The 22,647-nt window shown below is 41.3% G+C and overlaps 1 protein-coding gene across 1 annotated transcript in view; it reads left to right on the top strand.

The window, feature by feature from the left end:
* The first annotated feature begins 1,836 nt into the window (after positions 1 to 1,836).
* LOC146577420 (cytidine monophosphate-N-acetylneuraminic acid hydroxylase-like) overlaps positions 1,837 to 22,647 on the top strand; it is a 36,202-nt gene continuing 15,391 nt past the window's right edge. Inside the window, exons 1-3 of the mRNA XM_085254463.1 lie at positions 1,837 to 1,976; positions 21,656 to 21,866; positions 21,945 to 22,036. Of these exons, the coding sequence (XP_085110589.1) occupies positions 21,661 to 21,866; positions 21,945 to 22,036 (298 nt within the window). The 5' untranslated portion in view covers positions 1,837 to 1,976; positions 21,656 to 21,660. The remainder of the gene's footprint in view (positions 1,977 to 21,655; positions 21,867 to 21,944; positions 22,037 to 22,647) is intronic.

Raw genomic sequence — 22,647 nt, 5'->3', positions numbered from 1 at the left:
TTTTTGTTCAATAATCAGTGTGACGCATAAACACATAAACTTTATTAAAAGAGATAACGTTTGTGTTTCCATCATGTAGTAACTGCTAGGTTTAACTGTACAAAGGTTGTTCGACACTATGAAACATCAACACGGGCTTCATGATGTTTGGCTAATATGTTTATTGTGAATATTAATCATGAGGGTAAACGGCCCTGTACACCACGAAGTGAGGTCAGCATCTCCACGATATCGTCAGCTCTCTGAGTTATTCCAGAGTTTCCCAGTTGACTAATCTAACGTCATCTACAAATAATTTCCGGGTCATATCAATATTATTTCACAGAAAATCATTCTTATTACTGCCAACTATTTCAGAGAAGTGAAAATCTACAATATAAACAACACAAAAATATAGCAGTCTAACGCAACACTGTAACAGAGATGAGCGCGTCAGTTTGTCACAGATCAAAGTGGAATGAAAGTGATTGGGTGATCAGGTGATCTGTGTTTTCAAAATCTGCATTTTCATCAGTGTAAGACTCAGCAGCAGATTTGAATAACATTTATACATTTAATAAATCACCAAATTAATAAACGCAAGAAACGATCAAACCTGTTCCGACAATTTGAGTTTGTATTCCCTGAGCTGCAGACTCGCTGCTGTTTAAATGTTTGAGAGCGAAGATTAGATATAAATTAAATGTCAAACATAGACTCAGTCAGCGTTCACATTTGATATGAGGCCAGGACCTAAAGTGGCTGTGTCCTGTTTTAAGATCATATATGTAAAATTGTTGTCTGACCTGTGTCGATCCAGCCACTCAGAGACCGTGGTTACCATGGTTGCTGCATAAGCAACTGTAATTTAAACAGCTGGCACTGCGGAAACCTACCGGCGACATGAGTGTTTATGTTTTTCATTGTAAAGAACTGTCTGAATGGTTAACTGAAGTTAACTTGGATAAATTATAGTTAAGGAGTATCACAGATAACGCCCATGTGAGCTGTGTGACTGTTCACCACTACACTCAAATAAGTAGGCTATTACTGAAATACACGTGCTATATCATAATCTATGATATAAATAAACATAACATAACCGAAACAGCCCCCCCCCCTAAAAAAAACGTCACTCAAATCATATTTTAACCTAATTTATTTCTAGTTAGAATACAGGTGAATAATTATTAAAAAAACAAACAAACAGATGATGTAATGTTTCTGTGCAGGTTGCAGTCTTCATGATGAACATGCTGTTGCAAACTCTGCTCCTCTCGGTGGAAATGCGAGAAATCAAAGCTGTGTGCCGGTAATTGGACATTAGCCATTGATAAAGTGGGTTCGCCTATAGAGTGCTCTGTAGGTAAACAAGCTCCAGCAATTAGTCAAAGGGCTATTACTCTGAAATCGGAGTGACTTGATATTTACATGGTGTCCCTGCGAGGTTGTATACTGTCAATATAGACTGCAATTATCCTGTGGAAACATGGATTTATTCCTTTTAACAGCATTCTGAAGTCCTTGAAAGAGTAGTTCAAAAATGAAAATTCACAGAGCTTTTACTTTGAAATCCAAAAGAAGATGGCCTTGATATTGACAGGTTGCTACTAGAGTACAAGGGTGTGTCATTTGGATCTAACAATAGAGTGTGTAAACGAGACTTAACATGTGTGATAAATCACTCAAAGGTGGCTTTTATTTTGAAATCAGGTTTTGAAGGATTTTATTTTGAAATCGGGGTTAATGTTGAAGCTACATTCACTCAAAGTCGGTCTTTATTTTGAAAACAGGTTTCGAGAGCTTTTATTTTGCAAGGGTTCCATGTCTCTTGCCATAATACTTAGAATACACAGGGAACACAAAACAAAGTGGAGGTTGGCTTGACACCAGTTGCAGAACGGGGACCGCCTGACAGACTTCACTGGTTTGACCAAAAAAACTTCTTAACAAGGTTCTTGAGAAGCATCTCTTTGAAAATAGCATTTTTTTTGAAGGTGAGTTAAAAACACTATAACCTACTGTTAAAATGCTCTGAGAAGGACGCAAACTTTTCTGTTAACAGAATATTATCCTGTGATTTATGAGTAACTACCTTTAGCTGGATTGACAGATTTAACTGTATGGCTCTCACTTCACCGTGGCAAAAGTTTGACCCACTTTACAACTGCTTAGGCTCACTGAAGTTTATGGTTTATAGTTCTGAACTTTGACTGGACAACTGCAACACTTATTTTCTTTTCAGTTAAGTAGATGTTCTTACTGGCTTGGTATCGCTGGCCCTCATTTAATAACACTATTTGAGTTATTTTTGTAAAAGTGTTGGTCAGCTTATGTTTTGCATTGACTCTTCGTGGTTATTTTTTGTCTTGTATTTTGAGGGTTTTGTTAAGATACTGTTACTTTCTGGATATATTTATGGTTAATTCCCTTTTGTGTGTGCGTTCCTTCACTCTGTATTCTCAGTGTTTCCTACTTTTCTTAGTGTTCTTTAAACTAGTATTAGGTGGCTCGCTCTTTGGATTTTTGGACTTTATAAATTTATTTATTTATTTAATAAATTTATTGTTAGTAATAATAATAATAATAATAATAATAATAATAACGCTGTTTGATTATTATTTACAATTAATGTATAAAGAAAAAAGACAGAGACAGCTTCATGGTGGAACACCACATAAAGAAACTCAAGAACATTAAGAAACAAACCAAACCAGTGCTCAAGATAGTGAATAAGGTCTGTGAAGGTTCTCAGTCATCCAGGTCATCGTAGTCAAAGGAGCTTGCAAAGAAAAGCGTCTGGACTTCTTTAAGTTACTTGAAGACGTTTCACCTCTCATCCGAGGAGCTTCTTCAGTTCTAAGGTCAAATGGTGGAGAGTCCCAGATATAAACCTAGTGGGAGTATCCCCCCACAGAGGGACAAAAGGACCCCCTGATGATCCTCTAATCCCCTGAGCCAAGGTGTGAAACTGGGTGTGGGTCCCAATCAGCCAGAGTTTCGGGTGAGTTCATTGTGAAACCTGGCCCCACCTTATCATGCGAATTCCTGAGATCAGATGGCCCAGGATGTGAGTGGGCGTTAAGGCGTCTGGGAAGGGATCTCAAAACTGGATTATAGATGGCAGAGAGTTGGTGTCGTAAACCACCGCCTCTGTTCAAAGATGGTCGCTCACAGTGGACATAGATGGCTTCTTTCACTCATCTATGTCTTTCTTTATATAAGAAGATCATAAACCTAAGTTCACATCAACATTCACATTAATCACTCTGCTGTGTAGCTACAGTTACATTTTTTTCTTTTTTCCTTTTACAAATATGTAACTGTCATATATTTTATGGGAGTGTGTCATAAAGATAACTGTGTAATAAGGAACAGCCAGTGTCTGTCTGCACATTAACATGGCAGATCACGTGGATGTTCTGCAGATTGGCAGTCCTGTACATGTGTATGAGGGACAGAGCTCACGTTGCGTAAGGAAACTAGTCTGTCAACTGCAAGTGACCTTTGACATTCGCTCCATATGGACACTTGTTCTGTTGCTGTTATTATAATGCTTTGTCCTGCATATTGGAACTAGAAACCTCCGTTCTGAGGAAAGAAGCTGAAATTCACCCCGTAGAGGATGGGAACCATTGTACCTGTTTAGAGTACAGGGAGGCTAAACAGGGCTGTGACTCACCTATCAGACGACTGGACCATCTCACTATCTGAGTCAGTGAGTTCTTCTGTGTGACAGAGGTCTGACCGAACCATGCCACCAAACAAAAAGATAAAACAGACTCAATAAAAGAACAATAAAACAATATGAAAATATTTCGGTCAATGTGGAAATAAGCAAGTTTCCTGAGGCAGCAAAGGCACTGGTGACTCTTTTTACAGACCGATTTCCAATTAAACCTCTTTCATTTTTCCTTAAACAGGATTTAACACTTTTGGTGACCCGTGGCTTATTGTTAGGGTACACGTTAACACACTTACTGGGTATAATCATGTCTTTACAAAAAAAAACTGCATGTGAGCTAGAGTGTCAAGATCATCTCCACAAGACTGGATAAAAACTTCCCAATCTGTATGATTAAAACATTCCTGCAAGGTAAGCACAGATTCTTCTGACCATATGTTAACATCCTTAGTCCTTGTCTTCTCTCGTTTTAAGACAGTTTTGTAGATAGGCAGAAGATGCACACAGTTGTGGTCAGCAGATCCCAGAGGAAGAAGCGGGAGGGATTTATGGGCGTTCTCCACCCATCCGTAACAAAGGTCCAAGATTTTATCCCGTCTGGTAGAACAGGATACATACTGGTAAAAACTTCCCAAAGATGATTCATCAGAATCAGAATCAGAATACTTTATTAATCCCGATAAGGAAATTATGTAGATGAAAGTACAAAGCCAGAACAAAGAAATGAATAAGAAAAAAGTTAAACTAAAGAGAAAAAGCAGGAACAACCGTAACAGACTGCATGCTGGTTGACGCATGGACACTTACTTTAAGAGAGATGAGGTTAAAATCCCCTATCATAAAATTTGGGGTGTCGGGAGAGAGCGTCTGCAAGTCTGCACTAGATCTAAGATAATGCTGCAGGGGGCAGTGGGGTGAGCCCTCAGGTGAATGTAGACTATGGTAATAAAAGTTGTGGAAACTCACAAGGGAGGTAAAAAGGGCGCTGTGACACGGATAAAAATTCAACAGCTGGTGTACAAATACACTCTCTAACAGTCACAGCGCTATAGTAGTGTTAATTCACGATCGTGGCTCAAGAGTTGCGTGTTCGTCTGGTAATCTGAAGGTTGCCGGTTCGAGCCCCAGCTCGGACAGTCTCGGTCGTTGTGTCCTTGGGCAAGATACTTCACCTACTGCCTACTGGTGTTGGCCAATGGCGCAATATGGCAGCCTCGCTTCTGTCAGCCTGCCCCAGGGCGGCTGTGGCTACAACTGTAGCTTGCCTTCACCAGTGTATGAATGTGAGAGTGAATGAATAGTGGAATTGTAAAGCGCTTTGAGGGGTTCCGAAAAGCGCTATATAAATACAATCCATCATTATTATTATTATTAAAAGCATACTTCCCCTGCTTGGGATTTCCCTGTTGCCCATGTGTCCCGATCCGGGTGAAAACGAGCTCCAAAATGGTCGATTGAAAAATCGGCGTCAACAGCCATTTCTCAGAAAAAGCCATCACACAGTTGTCAGAATCCTAAAATTTTCCATCACAAGCTGCAATTGAAGATCAGGTTAAGATCAACTATTTTTACTCAGATAATGGCTGAGAAAAAATGCCAGTTTGGAAACCACCTTTGAACCTATAGAAAAACCACCAGTTCTTTAGTACAGTCCCAATCAAAAGTTTAAGACCACTTAATAAATGGCACAAAATCATATTTTCCATGGTTGGATCTAACAAGGTTTCAAGTTGAGCTGTATTGAAACATTCCACAAAAAGAAATGTGAGTGAGACAAAACATTTTTTTCCAGCATGCAATTTATTGAAAACAGCCCTTAAACTCAAACAGGCTGTTTTAAAGCTGATCAAAAGTTTAGGATCACACCTCTTAAAAAAAGCCCGTAAAAGTTGCCACTTACTTATCCTCCTAAGACCCGAACTCTTCCATGGCATGCATTTTTAATTTCTTTGATATTTGGGCATATTGGGACCTGATGAATGTAAAAACAAAGAATTTCCAGATTTTCTTTTTTTACCTGATTTTTGTTTCTGAGACAAAAATGAGATCCACATATGAGGATATTCTTTTAAAATTTCAATAGAACAGAGGCAGTATAATATCCTCGTAAGTGGATATCAGGCCCTTGTAGAGCAACATTTAGTATTTTGGTCTAGACAACACAAAATGTGATGTCCACATATGTGGACGCCAGGCCCTAGGAGGTTAATGCAAGCGTTTCCATGAGGTGAATGGGAACATTTCTCCGAGTAGTGAAGACAGCCACACGAAGGGCATCTGCTATCTGGAGCTGCTGTCCATTTTTGTAAACTTCCCTTGCCATCCATCCCCAAAGATTCTCAGTTGAATTTAGATCAGGGGAACAAGCAGCATGGTCCAAAAGAGTGATGTTAGTCTCCTAGAAGAAGTCCCTTGTCCTGCAGGCATCATGTACTGTAGCGTTGTCCCGTTGAAAAACCCAGTTGTTACCACACAGACGAGGGCCTTCAGTCATGAGGGATGCTCTCTGCAACATCTGGACACAGCCAGCAGCCGTTTGCCCCTGCACCTCCAGAAGCTCCATTGTTCCAGTGAAGGAAAAAGCACCCCAGACCATTATGGCTCCCCCTCCTGGCGCGTAGACAACATTTCAGGTGGTATCTGCTTGTCATGCCAATATCATTGGAAACCATCAGGACCATTCTCCAAAAGTTGATTCTGTTCATCTGGAAGTAGCGTTTTGTGGGAGAAACATTTCGTCACTCATCCAAGTGACTTCTTCAGTCTCAGCTGACTGCAGGTTTCCCCAAATCTTATGAACAGTACATTTGCATAATGACTGAAACCAGCCCACTGAAGGAATAATGGGCTGGGAGGTCAGTTCCTTAATCTTAATTATGCAAATTCTCATGACCATTGATCAACAACCACTGACCAAAACCCACTGATTAAAGACCACTGATCAATGGCCATGAGTCCCATTCACAGAGAGTTGGGGAATGGCTGCAATCACAGCATTATAAGATGGCGAAAGATGTAACCTGTAACCTACATCTCGTATCTTCACACCATAGACAATTGCCTTCAGATGACCCCAAAGATAAAAGTCTAAGGGGGTCAGATTGGGAGACCTTGGGGGCCATTCAACTGACCCACGATGACCAATCCACTTTCCAGGAAACTGTTCATCCAGGAATGCTCGGACCTGGCACCCATAATGTGGTGGTACGCCATCTTGCTGGAAAAACTCAGGGAACGTGCCAGCTTCAGTGCATAAAGAGGGAAACACATCATCATGTAGCAATTTCAAATATCCAGTGGCCTTGAGGTTTCCATTGATGAAGAATGGACCCACTATAGTTGTACCCCATATACCACACCAAACCATCACTTTTGTTATTCCAACAGTCTTAGAGGGATCCATCCAATGTGGGTTAGTTTTGTTTGTTAACTTCACCATTCACATAAAAGTTTGCCTCATCACTGAACAAAATCTTCTGCGTGCACTGAGGGTCCTGTTCCAATTTTTGTTTTGCCCATTCTGCAAATTCTGTACGCCGATCTGGGTCATCCTCGTTGAGATGCTGCAGAAGCTGGAGTTTGTAAGAGTGCCAATTGTGAGTAGCTAATATCCGCCGAAGGGATGTTCGCTAATGCCAATCTCCAGTGACATGCGGCGAGTGCTACGCTGTGGGCTCTTGCTGAATGAAGCTAGGACAGCCACATTCTTCATTAGTGACAGTTTTCTTGCATCCACATTTTGACAAATCCAACACTAAACCAGTTTCACAAAACTTAGCAAGCAGTTTGCTAACTGTAGCATGGGAGATGGGTGGTCTCGTAGGGTGTCTTGCATTGAAATCTGCTGCAATGACCCAGTTACTGCTTTCACCAGATATCAACATAATTTCGATCCGCTCCTCACGTGTTAACCTCTCTGTGCTTTTTTTTTTTTGTTCTCTGTTCTCATGCTGTCCTCTCATAGGAGCCCAGCATGAGTAGAGTTCTCTTTTTTTCCCCTCCTCGACCTGCCGATTGTATTGTACATTTCTGTGTTTTTTCCAAAATACTACCGGTCTCCGACCTGCCTCCTCATGTCATGTCTGTGTTGGGGGGGGGGGGGGGGGGGGGGTTCCATTTCACTGCAGGGCAACTTGCATGTGACTAATATAGGTTTTCTTGACTTGACTGGATCTGAAACCTGACTGAAACTCTTCATATAAGCGATTCCTCTGCAGATGACCTGTTAGCTGTTTGACAACTACTCTTTCAAGGATTTTTGATATGAAAGGAAGGTTGGAGATTGGCCTGTAATTAGCTAAGACTGCTGGGTCCAGAGATGGCTTTTTAAGTAAAGGTTTAACTACAGCCACCTTGAAGGCCTGTGGTACATAGCCGATTATTAGAGATAGGTTGATCATATTTAAGATCGAAGAATTAATTAATGGCAGGACTTCTTTGAGCAGTTTTGTAGGAATGGGGTCTAAAAGACACGTTGATGGTTTGGAGGAAGTAATTATTGAAGTTAACTCAGAAAGATCAATTGGAGAAAAAGAGTCTAACTTAACATCAATGGTACTAAGAGTAGTTGTAGATAATATTACATCTGTGGGATGATTATTGGTAATTTTTTCTCTAATGATAAAAATTTTATTTGTGAAGAAGTTCATGAAGTCATTACTAGTTAACGTTAAAGGGATGGTTGGCTCAAAAGAGCTCTGACTTTTTGTCAGCCTGGCTACAGTGCTGAAGAGAAACCTGGGGTTGTTCTTATTTTCTTCAATTAGTGACGAATAGCAAGATGTTCTGGCTTTGCGGAGGACTTTCTTATAAAGCAACTATTTCTCCAGGCTAAATGATGATCTTCTAAATTTGTGACACGCCATTTCCTCTCCAGCTTATGAGTCATCTGCTTTAGGCTACGTGTTTGAGAATTATACCACAGAGTCAGGTACTTCTGATTTGAGGCCTTAGTTTTCACCGGACATACAGTATCCAGAGTCATACGTAGTGAGGAGGTAAAATTATTACCAAGATGATCGACCTCTGTTGGAGTAGCGTTGAGGCGTTGAGGCTGTCATTTTTAGAATCTACCGAATGTTAATGAATATGTAGGACTGCTTTCTTCCATTTGCGCAACATCTCTAAAAACTCCCTGAAAAGCCTTCAGTTAATCCAAAATGCTGCAACAAGAGTACTGACAGGGACTAGAAAGAGAGAGCATATTTCTCCTGTTTTGGCTTCCCTTCACTGGCTTCCTGTTTAAATCCAGAATTCAAGATTCCGGCCCTCACATACAAGGTCTTAAGTAATCAGGCCCCATCATATCTTAATGACCTTGTAGTACCACATCTCCCCATTAGAGCACTTCGCTCTTGCACTGCAGGCTTACTTGTTGTTCCTAGAGTATTTAAAAGTAGAATGGGAGGCAGAGCCTTCGGTTTTCAGGCCCCTCTTCTGTGGAACCAGCTTCCAGTTTTTATTCAGGAGACAGACACTATCTCTACTTTTAAGGGTCTACCTTACAATATAAAGCGCCTTGAGGTGACTGTTGTTGTGATTTTGTGCTTTATAAATAAAATTGAATTGAATTATTTCTGTTGACATTCCTTAAACAGCCACAGTATATACAGAACTAATGACTCATATATTATAGTGTTTCTCAGAGGAATTTGAGTGGCCGTAGAACAAGAAAGCGACTGTTTTTTCTCTGTCCGGTTTTGGATGGTTGTTGTTGTTCACTGTTCGGGTTCTTAGAGGGAGTGTACCAGTCGATAAGTTACTTAAGTTTGGATACTTTATTTTGGAGAAATGAGCACTAAGGCAATTAAGGTTATATCCTTTAATGTGAACGGGCTCACAAATCTTATTGAGCGAAGTAGAATTTTGACTAAAATGAAGAAAGATCGAGCACAGATAGTATACTTACAAGAAACACACTTGAATAATAATGAACATGAAAAACTTAGGAGGATGGGCTTTACAAACATGTTCTCCTCAGCGTATGAATCCGGCCGCAGACGGGGTGTGGTGATCTTGATTTCCAGGGCATTGAACTTTGAAAAGTCATTCGAACTTAAAAATAAGGAGGGGAGGTTTATACTATTCCGGGGAACAGTTGATGGTAATCAGGTTACTTTAATGAATGTGTGCGCCCCACCAGGAAGTGACTTAAGTTTTTTTTAAGAACATTGTTAATATAATGGTGACAGAAACTCAGGGCCCTTTAATTTGCGGCGGCGATCTGAATGTACGCCTGCAGCCGGATCTAGATAGCTCTAATAGAAAGAAGCCGGGATCGAGTACCTTATATAAAAGAATTTCAGCATTGTTTGAGGAGGTGGGTTTAATTGATGTATGGAGAAATTGTTTTCCTACAAGGAGGGATTACTCTCATTTCTAAGCCCCACACTCCCTTTACACGAGGATAGATTATTTTTTGACGTTTGGAAGAGATAGGGATAAAATGTTAACATGCGAGATGGGCTCGATAGATATAAGTGACCACGCACCGCTGTATCTGACGATTGATATGAACGTATACCCCAAAATTTAAATTTGGAGATTGAATTCATCTCTGCTTAAAGATGTGGAATTTAGGAAAGTAACAAGGAAAGAACTCAAAGACTATCTTGAAATTAATGATAATGGGGAGGTGTCACCCCCGATACTATGGGATGCATTAAAAGCTGTCATGAGGGGGAAGATCATAGCGTTTGCCTCCTTCCAAAGAAAAGCAAGAGAGAAAAAAATGGAAGAATTACAAGTGATTCAAAAACAATTAGAAATTGAGCACAAACATAAGCCTTCAGCGGGCACCTTGCAGAAATTAACAATGATTAGAAATTAAATAAATACGCTGAGTACACAAACGATAAAGAGAAAATTGTTATATTTGAAACAGAAATATTATGACGGGGGATCGCAATCAATGAAAATTTTAGCATGGAAACTTAAGAAGAAGATAGCGGAGAATACTGTAACTAAAATTAAACACCCAGAGACGGGAAATATAATGACTCATCCTAGTAAGATACAGGATGCCTTCAAATCATTTTATAAAACATTATACGCGGGAGTCCCAGGGGGGGCTGAGTATGAAATGGACAATTTCCTGAATTCTCTATGCCTACCAAGCTTTAACGAGGAACAAAATAAAATGATGATAGCGGAGGTGATGGAAGCTGAACTTATGAATGCCATCAATAGGTTGAAATCAAATAAGTCACTGGGCTCCGATGGTTACACCGCGGAGTGCTATCGGGAATTCAAACAGGACTTGATCCCTACATTACTCACTACTTTCAACTGGGTGTTAAAAACAGCGCAAATCCCGCTGAGTTGGAAGGAGGCTATCATCTCGGCTATCCCGAAAGAAGAGAAAGACAAAATGGAGTGTGGCTCATATAAACCCATTTCTGTCCTTAACATAGATTATAGACTGTTTACTTCGATAATGGCCAGGAGAATGGAAGAATTTTTACCCGACCTGATTAGTAATGACCAAACGGGGTTCATAAGACGACGACAGACCCAGGATAATATACGTAGAACTCTTTATGTAATACATCAGATACAGACATCTAAGAGTACAGCCATGCTTACGAGTATTGATGCAGAAAAAGCCTTCGACTCCGTAAATTGGGACTTTCTATACAAAGTCTTGGATAAATTCGGGTTACTGTACATAAGGGAATTGTTGATACGGTGAGGGCATTATATACTAACCCCACCGCAAGAATTAAAGTCAATGGTTCTCTCTCAAATAGCTTTGTTCTGCAGAGAGGAAATAAACAAGGCTGTGCTTGGTCCCCGCTTCTGTTTGCTTTGTATTTAGAACCTTTGGCACAATCAATTAGACAAAATAAAGATATTAAGGGGATTACCATTGCGGGACAGGAACACAAGCTTGCTTGCTATGCGGATGACATATCGATATACCTAGATCAGCCCACTAACTCCCTGCCTTTCTTTGATGAATCTATGCCAAAAATTTGGGAAACTCCCTGGCTATAAAATTAATATGTCTAAAACTCAAATTTTCAGTTATAACTATAGCCCTCCGGCTCACTTGGTTGTTCAATATCCAATCAGTTGGCAAGCACAATCATTGAAATATCTAGGAGTTGTTATTCCCAAGGATTTAACTAAACTATTTGAGGAGAATTTTGGTTCCCTACAAAGGAGAATAGTGGGTGATATTAGACGATGGAACATGATCCCCTCTCTTTCTCTACACTCACGAATTGAATCTATCAAAATGAATATTTTGCCAAGATTATTATATTTATTCCAAACACTACCAATGCCTATTGATTCAAGCCGTTTCAATGAATGGGATAAAATAATATCGCGGTTTATATGGGGGGGAAGCGGCCGAGGGTTTGTTTTAAAACTTTATAACTACATAAGAAGGCGGGAGGATGGGGGTTGCCATCACTAAAAAATTATTTTCGGGCTGCTCAGCTGAAGACTGTGGTCAATTGGTGTGATACAAGCTACCAAGCACACTGGAAGACTATTGAGGAGAGCATGTTTTCCTCTCCAATACAAGCTGTCTTGATGGATTCGAACATTCGAGAATGTATTGACAAGGTTTGCAACCCCTGGGTGTCGTGTACACTTAATACATGGAGAAAAGTCGTGAAAGAATTTAAACTGGAACAGGATTTGGCTTTATTTAAATGGTATGCGTATGATTCTGACTTTGTCCCGAATAAATTGGACTCACGTTTCAAAAGTTGGTCTGCTAAAGGGTTATCTACATTCGATAGTTTGATTAAGGATGGGAACTTTATTAGTTTTGACACACTGAAACAGAAATACAATCTAGAAAAACAGGATTTTTATTGATACCTGCAAATAAGACATTATATAAAGACAACAATCGGTGTGATGTCAAACACTAATGCGGAACTGGTAACTTTGTTTAGACAGTGGGGATGTCGATACAAGACTCATTTCCTTTTTGTATAATTTTCTTATAAATAAGCTTCCCCACTCAACTGATTATGTGAAGATGTTATGGGAAAAGGAGGGAGGGATGTGTATTTCAAGGGATGAATGGACTCAGATGTGGGAACGGCAATGGAGGAGTACTTCCTCCAACAGCTGGAGGGAATTTGGATGGAAGTCTTTGATAAGGTTCTTTATTACTCTGTGCCAAAAGGCTCATTATGATGGGAATCCTCCTTTGTGTTGGAGAAACTGTGGACACCAACGAGCACATCACACCCATATTATGTGGGACTGTCCTGTGCTACGGACTTACTGGAAAGACATTCATGGTACATTACAAGGCATTTTTGACTGTACATTCCCTTTGGACATGAAGACAGTCTTTTTTGGTTGTATACCGCAGAACTGGTCTAAAAATGATACGTTTGTTAAGAGCTTTACTTGTTGCAAGTAAGAAAGGTATAACTAAGAAATGGTCCCTGCAAGATATACCGACCTTGTCATTATGGTGGGAAATTATGCTAGAGATTTATAGGATGGAGGAGGTAACAGCTCATGTCAATGACAGGGTGGGTTGGTTCCATTTGTGTTGGGATAAGTGGGTCGTATATGCCAATACCCATAAGCCGAATCTTCTTTTCAAAGCTTGAAACCACCAACCTAGCTAACTGGTCACTCCCGACTGTTTTTTCTTTTCTTTTTCTTTTTCTTTTTTTTCCTTTTCTCTTTTTTCTTTCTCTTTTGTTTTGCTTTGTTTTACCCTTGTAAATTGTGTTGATTAATGCCTGTAATCACCTTCGTGAAGTAATATTTTAGAAATAAAGAATTAAAAAAAAAAAAAAAAAAAGAAAGCGACTAATGTTGGTGATAGCGGAAATTCCCAATGCAGATTACTGAACTGATGTAGAGTATGACATGTATTTGTTGAGCAATGTACATAAAGGGATTAATAAATGTTTACATATTTTAAGAATTAAGGCCTAAGCTCATATTGAATAACTCAACCAGTCTTTTGTCCTCTATGTGTACATAGTTCTTTACCTTATAAAATTATGTCAGTGCTATTACCTATTTCATACAGTTAATGGGACTATGTCATAAAGATGTAGTTGCCATAAAGAAACAGCTGAAGATCAGGTAAAGATTAAAACTCTCTTTGCCCAAGTAACGACTGCGGAAAGAGGTCAGTTTGAATGGCACATCTGAAACTGTAAAACCATCATCAGAGTTGATCATCACAAACAAATAACTAGTCGGTCTGTCAACCAGAGTTGTTTTTTCATTTCATGTGTTTTCATGTTTTCTCACTTTCAAGATTTTTAAAACAATGATTTTCCTTGATTTGACCCTCAATGGTGGATTAAAATTCCATCTCAATAGAAATTTAGGTTAACTTGGTCCTCAAACAGCCTCACTTTATGAAAACTTGTATACTACTCCACACCACTCCTGCACAAGAATACAGGTTTTAAGTCACTTTAGAAAAACTCATCAAAATGTGGGCTGCATAATGACTGTAAAGGTCATCAGTCATCCAGGTCATTGTAGTCTAAGGAGCTTGGAAAGAAAAAAGCATCTGGACTTCCTTAAGTTGCTTGAAGACGTTTCACCTCTCATCCGAGAAGCTTCTTCAGTTCTAAGGGTCAAATGGTGGAGAGTCCCAGATTTAAACCCTGTGGGAGTGTTCCCCCAAGAGGGTCGTGGACCTCCTAATGATCTTCTACCTAATCACATGAGCCAAGGTGTGAAAACAGGTGTGGGTCACAATCAGCCAAGTCTCCAAAAGTTTATGCTATTCATCTGGATGTAGCATTTTCAGTGGAAGAAACATTTTTACACTCTGACTTCTGAATCATCAATTTAAGTGATTTACTTACCTGGATGATTGAAAATGCATCAAGACACAATCAGCCAAGGTTTCAGGTGAGCTGATTGTGAAACCTGGCCCCACCATATCATGTGATTTCCTGAGGTCAGATGACCCAGGATGTGAGTGGGTGTTAAGGCATCTGGCAAGTCTTTTTCTTTTCTTTCCAAGCTCCTCAGGCTGAATAATGACATTTAGGTTAGTTTACATGTACTTAAATGTCAAACTTAAATGTCAAATCTTATACTTCCGGCACTGCTCCGAGGTGGCAGCCAGTATCAGCAGCTCCGACCTGACCGAGTCCTTTTTTCTCTTTAAAATATGTTTCTTTGTTGTTCTTGTGTTTCTTGTTTCTCTATTGTGGACTACTGTCCCCCACAATGGAGCTCAGAATTTTATGGACAATCGTGTTCTTTATTACATTTTTTACGGCGTCTTTGTCCGGAGAGCGCATGGCGGTCCGACCTCCCATTGTTTACAGCAGGGATCAGCTGTTAGCCCTCGGAGCCTCTGCTGCCCTGTCTACTGCCGAGCAAGCTAACATCCCCCCGAGGTGAGGAGGAAGAGACGCGGTACTCGGGCCGGCATCAGAAGTCGCAGTAAAGTTAGGAGGTACCGGCCAGCAATTCCATCTATTATTATGGGAAATGTGAGATCTGTCCCCAATAAAGTAGACGAGCTGGCGGCTCTTACCCGACATAAGAGGAGCTACAAGGAGTGCAGCCTGATGTGCTTCACAGAGTCGTGGCTAACTGCGCTAACTCCTGACTCACACGTAAACATGGATGGTTTTCATCTGATCCGGGCCGACAGAACAACGGAGAGTGGTAAGAAGAGAGGAGGGGGTCTGGCTGTGTTTGTGAACGATAGATGGTGTAATTCTGGGCATTTATCTATCAAAGAGACACTATGCTGTAAGGACATTGAGCTGCTAGCGGTTAGCTAGCCGTACTATCTACCGTGAGAGTTTACACACGTGATTATGATAGATGTGTATGTCCCACCCTCTGCTAACGCTGCAGCAGCCTGTGAGGTCCTGCACACTGTAACCAGCAGACTCCAAACACAGCATCCTCAGGCCCTTTTCCTGATATCTGGGGACTTTAATCACATCTCCCTGTCCTCCACTCTCCCCACCTTCACCCAGTATATCACCTGCCACACCAGAGACAATAAAACATTGGACTTATTGTATGCCAACACCAAGGAGGCATAAAGCTCATCACCTCTTCCTTCCCTGGGGGGCTCAGATCACAATCTGGTTCATCTCCAGCCTGTGTATAAATCTCTAGTACACAGAGAACCAGTTGCAAAACGCACAGTAAGGAAATTGTGGGCAGAGACTAAAGAGGCCCTGAGGGACTGTTTCCGTTCTACTGTGTGGGACAACCTCTGCAGCTCTCTGGAGGATGACCTCAACAGCATCACAGACTGCATTACGGATTACATGAACTTCTGTGTGGACAACACCATACCCATCAAAAAGGTACGGTGTTTTTCTAACAACAAGCCATGGATAAATCCTGAAATTAAGGCTCTCCTCAAGGAGAAGAAAAGAGTCTTTAGATCTGGAGACAAACAGGAGCGGAGAGTTGTTCAGAAGAAGCTAAAATGGAAGATAAGGCAAGGGAAGGAAAACTACAGGAGGAAGATGGAAGAGCAGCTGCAACAGGACAACATCAGAGGGGTTTGGAACAGCCTGAAGACAATCTCAGGACAAAAACCAACCCCCCAGGCTGCAGGAGACTTGGGGTGGGTGAATTACCTAAATAAATATTTTAATAGGTTTGATCAACCACCCACCCCTCCTCTAGCATTGTCCCCCCTTCGGCAATCTCTTTTATCCCAGTCATTACACCCACCCCCGGCTTCTGTGGACTCCAACATACACCCCCCTCCCCCAAAATCCACTCTTTCTATCTCAGCACTTCAAGTGAGAAATGAGCATCGCAAGATCAAGGTGCGGAAGGCTGCAGGTCCAGATGGCATCAGCTCCAGGCTCCTGAGATGCTGCACAGATGAACTGTGTGGCATCCTAGGATATCTGTTCAACCTGAGCCTGTCACTGTGGAAGGTACCACAGCTGTGGAAGACCTCCTGTGTTGTACCAGTACCAAAGACCTCCCATCCCAAGGACCTCAGCAGCTACAGGCCGGTAACCCTGACATCACATCTGATGAAGACCCTCGAGAGGTTGGTTCTAAACCATCTGCGCCCCCTGGTGAGGTCTTCATTGGATCCGCTGCAGTTAGCTTATCAGTCTGGCATTGGGGTGGAGGACGCCATCATCTACCTCCTGCACCGAGCTCTGACTCACCTGCACTGTGAGGATCATGTTCTTTGATTTCTCCAGTGCTTTCAACACCATCCAGCCACGACTTCTGAGGGACAAGCTGGAGCTATCGGGAGTGGACCACCACATGTCCCAGTGGATACTGAACTACCTCACAGAACGCCCACAGTATGTGAGGACACAGGGCTGGGTCTCTGATACGCTGGTCAGCAGTAGTTCGTGTGACAGGAAGATGGTGCCTTTGCTCGGCTTGACGTCTACCTGCCTACGTTGTATTGTATTTTATGCTTTTATATCAGCCCTGACGTTTAATATATGGAGCTATGCTGCTGTGATTTACAACCGTTCTTCCTTGCTCCACATCAAAGAGTCTATGGAACGTCTTTATGATGACAGGGACAGTTATAGAAAAACTTTCCCCTCACCATTTGTGCACTCTTCCACCTCACCGGATTACTTCTTGCTACCTGCGAAACGTGCCCTGATCAATTCCAAGAAGAAATCGAGGAAAAGAGGCTGTAGGGCCGGCATCCAGGTACACATCAGACGAGCCTACAGATCGGAGATTTCCCGACTCGTCTGGAGGCGTCCCCGGTTTCTGCTGCCAGTTACCCTTCCGGATTTGATTGGAAACACGTACTTGCAGCCACTACAGCGTGGATCCTGCCCATCTGATGCTCTGGATTTTGCCGATTATCTCCTCACCGCTGCGCCCTCACAGCCCGCATCGCACAACTGGTGGTTGGCCCCGCCGGTTCGGTGGTGCTGCTGGAGACCTCAGGTGCGGACACGGTGTTTGCTGTCAATTCCACCCCGACAAGCTGATGGGAAACCTGTGCTGCCAGCTTTTAATCGGATTGCACTCTTGAACGCCCGCTCCATCGCAAACAAATCCTTCTTTCTGAATGAGCGCTTCACAAGGAAAAGCCTGGACTTTCTGTTTCTTACTGAAACATGGCAGAGGGATGGCGAATTTATTCACCTAAATGAACTGCGTCCTGCAGACTGCTCTTACTTGGGCGCCCCCCGTTTAGGTCGCCGTGGTGGAGGTCTTGCTGCTGTCTTTAAGGACAGTTTCACCTGCAGAGGTATGCAAACTGAAAACTATTCTTCCTTTGAGTCGCAAACAATTAAGGTGGGCTCTACAAACATCTTTTATTGTGTTTTAGTCTATGTGTTTGCTGAGGATGTACATTTGAGTGATCATAACTGTATCTTTGTTGAACTTAATTTTAGCTCTAAACAGACGCCTGTGAAGTTAAAAACTCATAGACGCATAATAACTGAGACTACTGCTGAGAGGTTCTCCATTATGTTTGACAGGTCTCCACTTTTTACCGGAAACGATGTAAATGTTCTTATTCAGTCTTTTAATAGGGAATGCACATCCATTTTGGATCAAGTGGCACCTATTAAAACAAGCTCGGCTTTACAAAAGAAGACATGCCCTTGGACAAATGAGTCTATCTTAAACTTAAGGAGAATATGCCGCAAAATAGAACGACTATTGAAGAAAACCAAACTTGACGTACACAGGCTCCATCTTCGAGATCTCATGCTCTCCTTAAATGACACGGTGAGAACTGTTAGATCTGAATATTTTTCTAGACTCATAACAAAAAACAAGAGAAGTCCCAAGTTTCTTTTTGGCAAAGTTAGTGCTATTGTCTCCCCAGATGTGGTACCTTTAGATGTACACTCTAAGGTAGATAGTAATAAACTCCTCTGATTTTTTGTTGATAAGATTAACGACATCAATGCTAAAATCCCCCCAAAGCTTTCTTGTTCTCCGAGTCAGGCACTCCCTTTGTACTCCTGGTCAACTTTTACAACTGTAAAATATGATGAAATAGCAGCCCTGGTTGACAAAATGAAACCGTCCTCAAGCCCCTCAGACATTATCCCCACTAAGCTTTTTATTAATGCCTTTGACACCATTGGTCCTTAGGTTGTGAACCTTTTTAATGTTTCTCTTCAGACTGGGGTGTTCCCCAGCTTTTTTAAACATGCCATTGTGGAACCAAGGCTCAAAAAACCCAACCTGGACCCAACACTACTTCAAAATTTAAGACCTATCTCCAAACTCCCATTTATGTCAAAACTCCTTGAGAAGGCAGTAGCTGTCCACCTTACGGCATACTTGGAGAAATATAACATCCATGACCGTTTTCAATCTGGGTTCCGTAAATTGCATTCCACTGAGACAGCACTACTGAAAGTTACTAATGATATTATGATGTCAGCAGACTCCGGAGAATACACAGTCCAAGTCTTGTTAGACCTTACCTCAGCCTTTGATGCAGTCAACCATACCATCCTGATAAACAGACTGAGAGACCTGTTTGGAATGTCTGGCTCTGTTCTAGACTGGTTTTCATCTTATATATCTGAAAGGAGTTTTAGTGTGTCTGCAAACCAGATCATGTCGGAATCTACAGAGTTGTTGTGTGGAGTTCCTCAATGCTCTGTGCTGGGACCTAATCTGTTTTTAATATACATTCTTCCTTTAAGTCAGATAATACAGCAGTTTCCTGAAGTATCTTATCATCTTTTTGCTGACGATATTCAGCTATATTATTCTTTTAAGCCTGCTGAAGCTCATAAGCTCTCCAATCTGATTGACTGTTTAACCAACATTAAACAATGGTTAAACAATAACTGCTTACAGCTAAACCCGGCCAAAACAGAAACTTTATTAAACGGCGACTGGGTGACTTGGGTTCCTCACAGAAAAATAACCTTAGAAACTTGGGTGTCATTTTTGATGAAGCTTTTTCTTTGGAGGGACATTTAAATCAGACAGTAAGAACCTGCTTTTTTTACTTGAGGAACATTTCTAAACTTAGATCCATCGTGTCAACAAGTGAACTTGAGATGATAATACATGCTTTTATCTCTACAAGACTTGACTACTGTAACAGCCTGTTTACTTGTTTAAACATGAAAGGGCTAGCCCACCTACAGGTTGTTCAAAACTCTGCAGCAAGGCTACTGACCCGCTTGAACAAGGGTGCTCATATGACCCCTGTTTTAAAGTCGCTGCACTGGCTACCAATCAGATTCAGGTTCCATTTTAAAATTCTAGTTTTAACTTTTAGAGCATTACAGAGACAGGCACCCCTCTACATTGCTGATCTGATTCATACACATACCTCCACTCGTAATCTGAGGTCAGCAAACCAAAACCTTTTAGTGGTCCCGCACACTCGTTTTAAAACCCTAGGGGACCGATCTTTCCAAGCTGTTGCACCCAGATTGTGGAATGCACTTCCCCTATTTCTACGGGGTTTGGACTCAGTGGAGACCTTCAAAAAGCAGCTAAAGACATTTTTTATTTCAAAAAGCTTTTAATTAGACCAGGGTTTTCATGGTGTATTTTATGACTGTATTATGTTTTTACCTTGTGTCACTTTGTGACATATGGCTGTGAAAGGTGAAAAAAATAAATAAATAATAAATAAATAAAAAAAAATAAATAAATAAATAAACTTTATAAATAAACTTTAATAAGTAATAAGTAAGTAAATAAACTTTACTTACTTATTTACTTACAGTACGGTGGCCCCACAGGGAACTGTGCTGGCACTGTTCCTCTTCACCCTCTACACATCTTACTGAAGGGTAAGATGGCGATGGCACGGCTGGCATCCTTAACCCAATTTCCCTCGGGATGAGTAAAGTATGATCAATCGATCAATTAATCAATCACTGCAGACTTCTCCATCAACTCCCCACGCTGCCACCTACAGAAGTTCTCTGATGACTCTGCCATAGTCAGCCTCATCACAGGTGAGGACGACTCAGAGTATAGACAGTGGACTCTGGACTTTGTAGACTGGTGTCAGCAGAACCACCTGCTGATCAATGCCGGGAAAACCAAGGCGTTGATGGTGGAATTCCGGAGACGCAGACCCACCACACTGACACCGGTGAACATCCAAGGAGTGGACATCGAGATAGTGGACTCTTTAGGTACCTGGGTGTTCACCTGAATAATAAACTGGACTGGAGCCACAACACAGGAAGGGTCAGAGCAGACTCTACCTGCTGAGGTGGCTGAGGTCATTTGGAGTCCAGAGAGCGCTTTTAAAGACTTTCTATGACTCTGTGGTGGCATCTGTCATTTTTTACAGTGTTGTATGTTGGAGCAGCAGTTTATCAGCAGCTGAGAGGAAGAGGTTGGATAAACTCATCAGGAAGGCCAGCTCTGTTCTGGGATGCACCCTGGACCCAGTGCAGGTGGTGGGAGACAGAAGGACTCTGGCCAAAATAACATCTCTGATGGACAGAGTCTCCCACCCCATGCATGGAAATGTTGTTGAACTGCAGAGCTGCTTCAGTGACAGTCTGCTGCATCCTAGATGCATGAAGGAGCGTTTCTGCAGGTCCTTCCTCCCTGCAGCTGTCAGACTGTACAATCAGAACTGCTCCCAACAAACATAAATGTTTACATCTGCGCTGTAACTGCAATAATTTAATCAACCAATTCGTACTACAACCTTGTTTGCCTCTTATCTGTAGTTAATTTTATTTAATTTAGTAACTGTACAGTACTGTAACCATTGTCCTTGGTGTAAATATGTAAGAAAGAATTGTGTATGTTTCTGTTTTGTGTCTTGTGTACCGTTTGTTTGTATATGTGTATTTATGGCTGCTGTTACAACCAAATTTCCCCTTGTGGGACAATTAAAGGATTATTCTATTCTATTCTATTCTATTCTATTCTATTCTATTCTATTCTATTCTAATTTGACCCCTACAGCATGTAATGGTTAATATATGCAATTTTTTTTAGTATCTTAAGTCTGTCGTTTTATTAAAATCTATTGCAAGATTCTTTGTGCTAGCCTCGAGTATTTTGAGTTAAAACCTTTTTTTTATTTTAAACATTTAGGTGCAATGGCCTCTCAAATAGCAAAGGTGTTGTTGTCTTTGGGTGCTGAAGCAGTTGGCTCACTCAAAGAAGGAGTCAATTTCAAGAAAAGCCCAGAGGACGGCAAGTGTTACATCATATTTAAGACCAACAATGACTTTAAAGCATGCAAGAACCAGTGCAAGCATCAAGGGGGGCTGTTCATCAAAGACATTGAAGACCTGGATGGCATGTGAGAACAGGAACAGATATCAAAGATTATCCATTGTCAACTTTTGATTGTAGCTGACAGAACTGTCTGTTCCCTCAGGACTGTTAAATGCACCAAACACAACTGGAAATTAAATGTGTCAACAATGAAATATGTGAACCCCCCGGACAGTTTCTTGCAGGACGAGCTTGGTAAGTTCTGTCTGTACAGTGTCATTTCCTGTATAGCTGCGGATGGTGATCCTGAAATTTAAATATGCAAACTATAAAGCTGCATTATGAGACATGTGGGTAGCTTGTAATTATAGCTCTTGCCCTAGTCGTCACAAACAGTGAACAAAGGAACTACCTTCCCTGCTTTTTTTAATGAAATGCTAAATTGGCAGAGGGCCACGTGTAATGAAGAAACTGACAATTTGTGCCAAGAAGACATGTCAAAAAAATATTTTTCCAAAAGACATTTTCCATGCTGCAAATGAGTGGGGTGTAAACTTTTATCCAATTTACTTCTCTTTACAGGGTAATTTTTTTCTCAAAAATAGTAAATATAACAAGTTATTGAAAGGGACAATGCTCCTAGCTGTCTGGTGTGATGCCCTGCATTGGAAATGCATGCCTTGAAGCTCCTAGCACACAGTTTTGCTGATGTTAGTGCCGGTTAACTCTACAGTTATAGAATGAGCAGAGTGTCAGCAACCTTTTTGCACTATGCATCTTGGCACTCAGCAACAGCGCTCTGATTAATCTATGTAGACAGGTGTCTCTCCCCTTTATTTGCATTATTTGGTAGTGTGACGGTTGAA

This window comes from Mchenga conophoros, linkage group LG3 (assembly GCF_057382185.1).
Source record: "Mchenga conophoros isolate Kocher_MC1m ecotype Shallow Benthic linkage group LG3, M_conophoros_male_GT1.1, whole genome shotgun sequence".
Taxonomy (NCBI): domain Eukaryota; kingdom Metazoa; phylum Chordata; class Actinopteri; order Cichliformes; family Cichlidae; genus Mchenga; species Mchenga conophoros.
The sequence above is the reverse complement of the archived record's forward strand: the minus strand, read 5'-3'. Positions and strand labels throughout refer to the sequence as shown.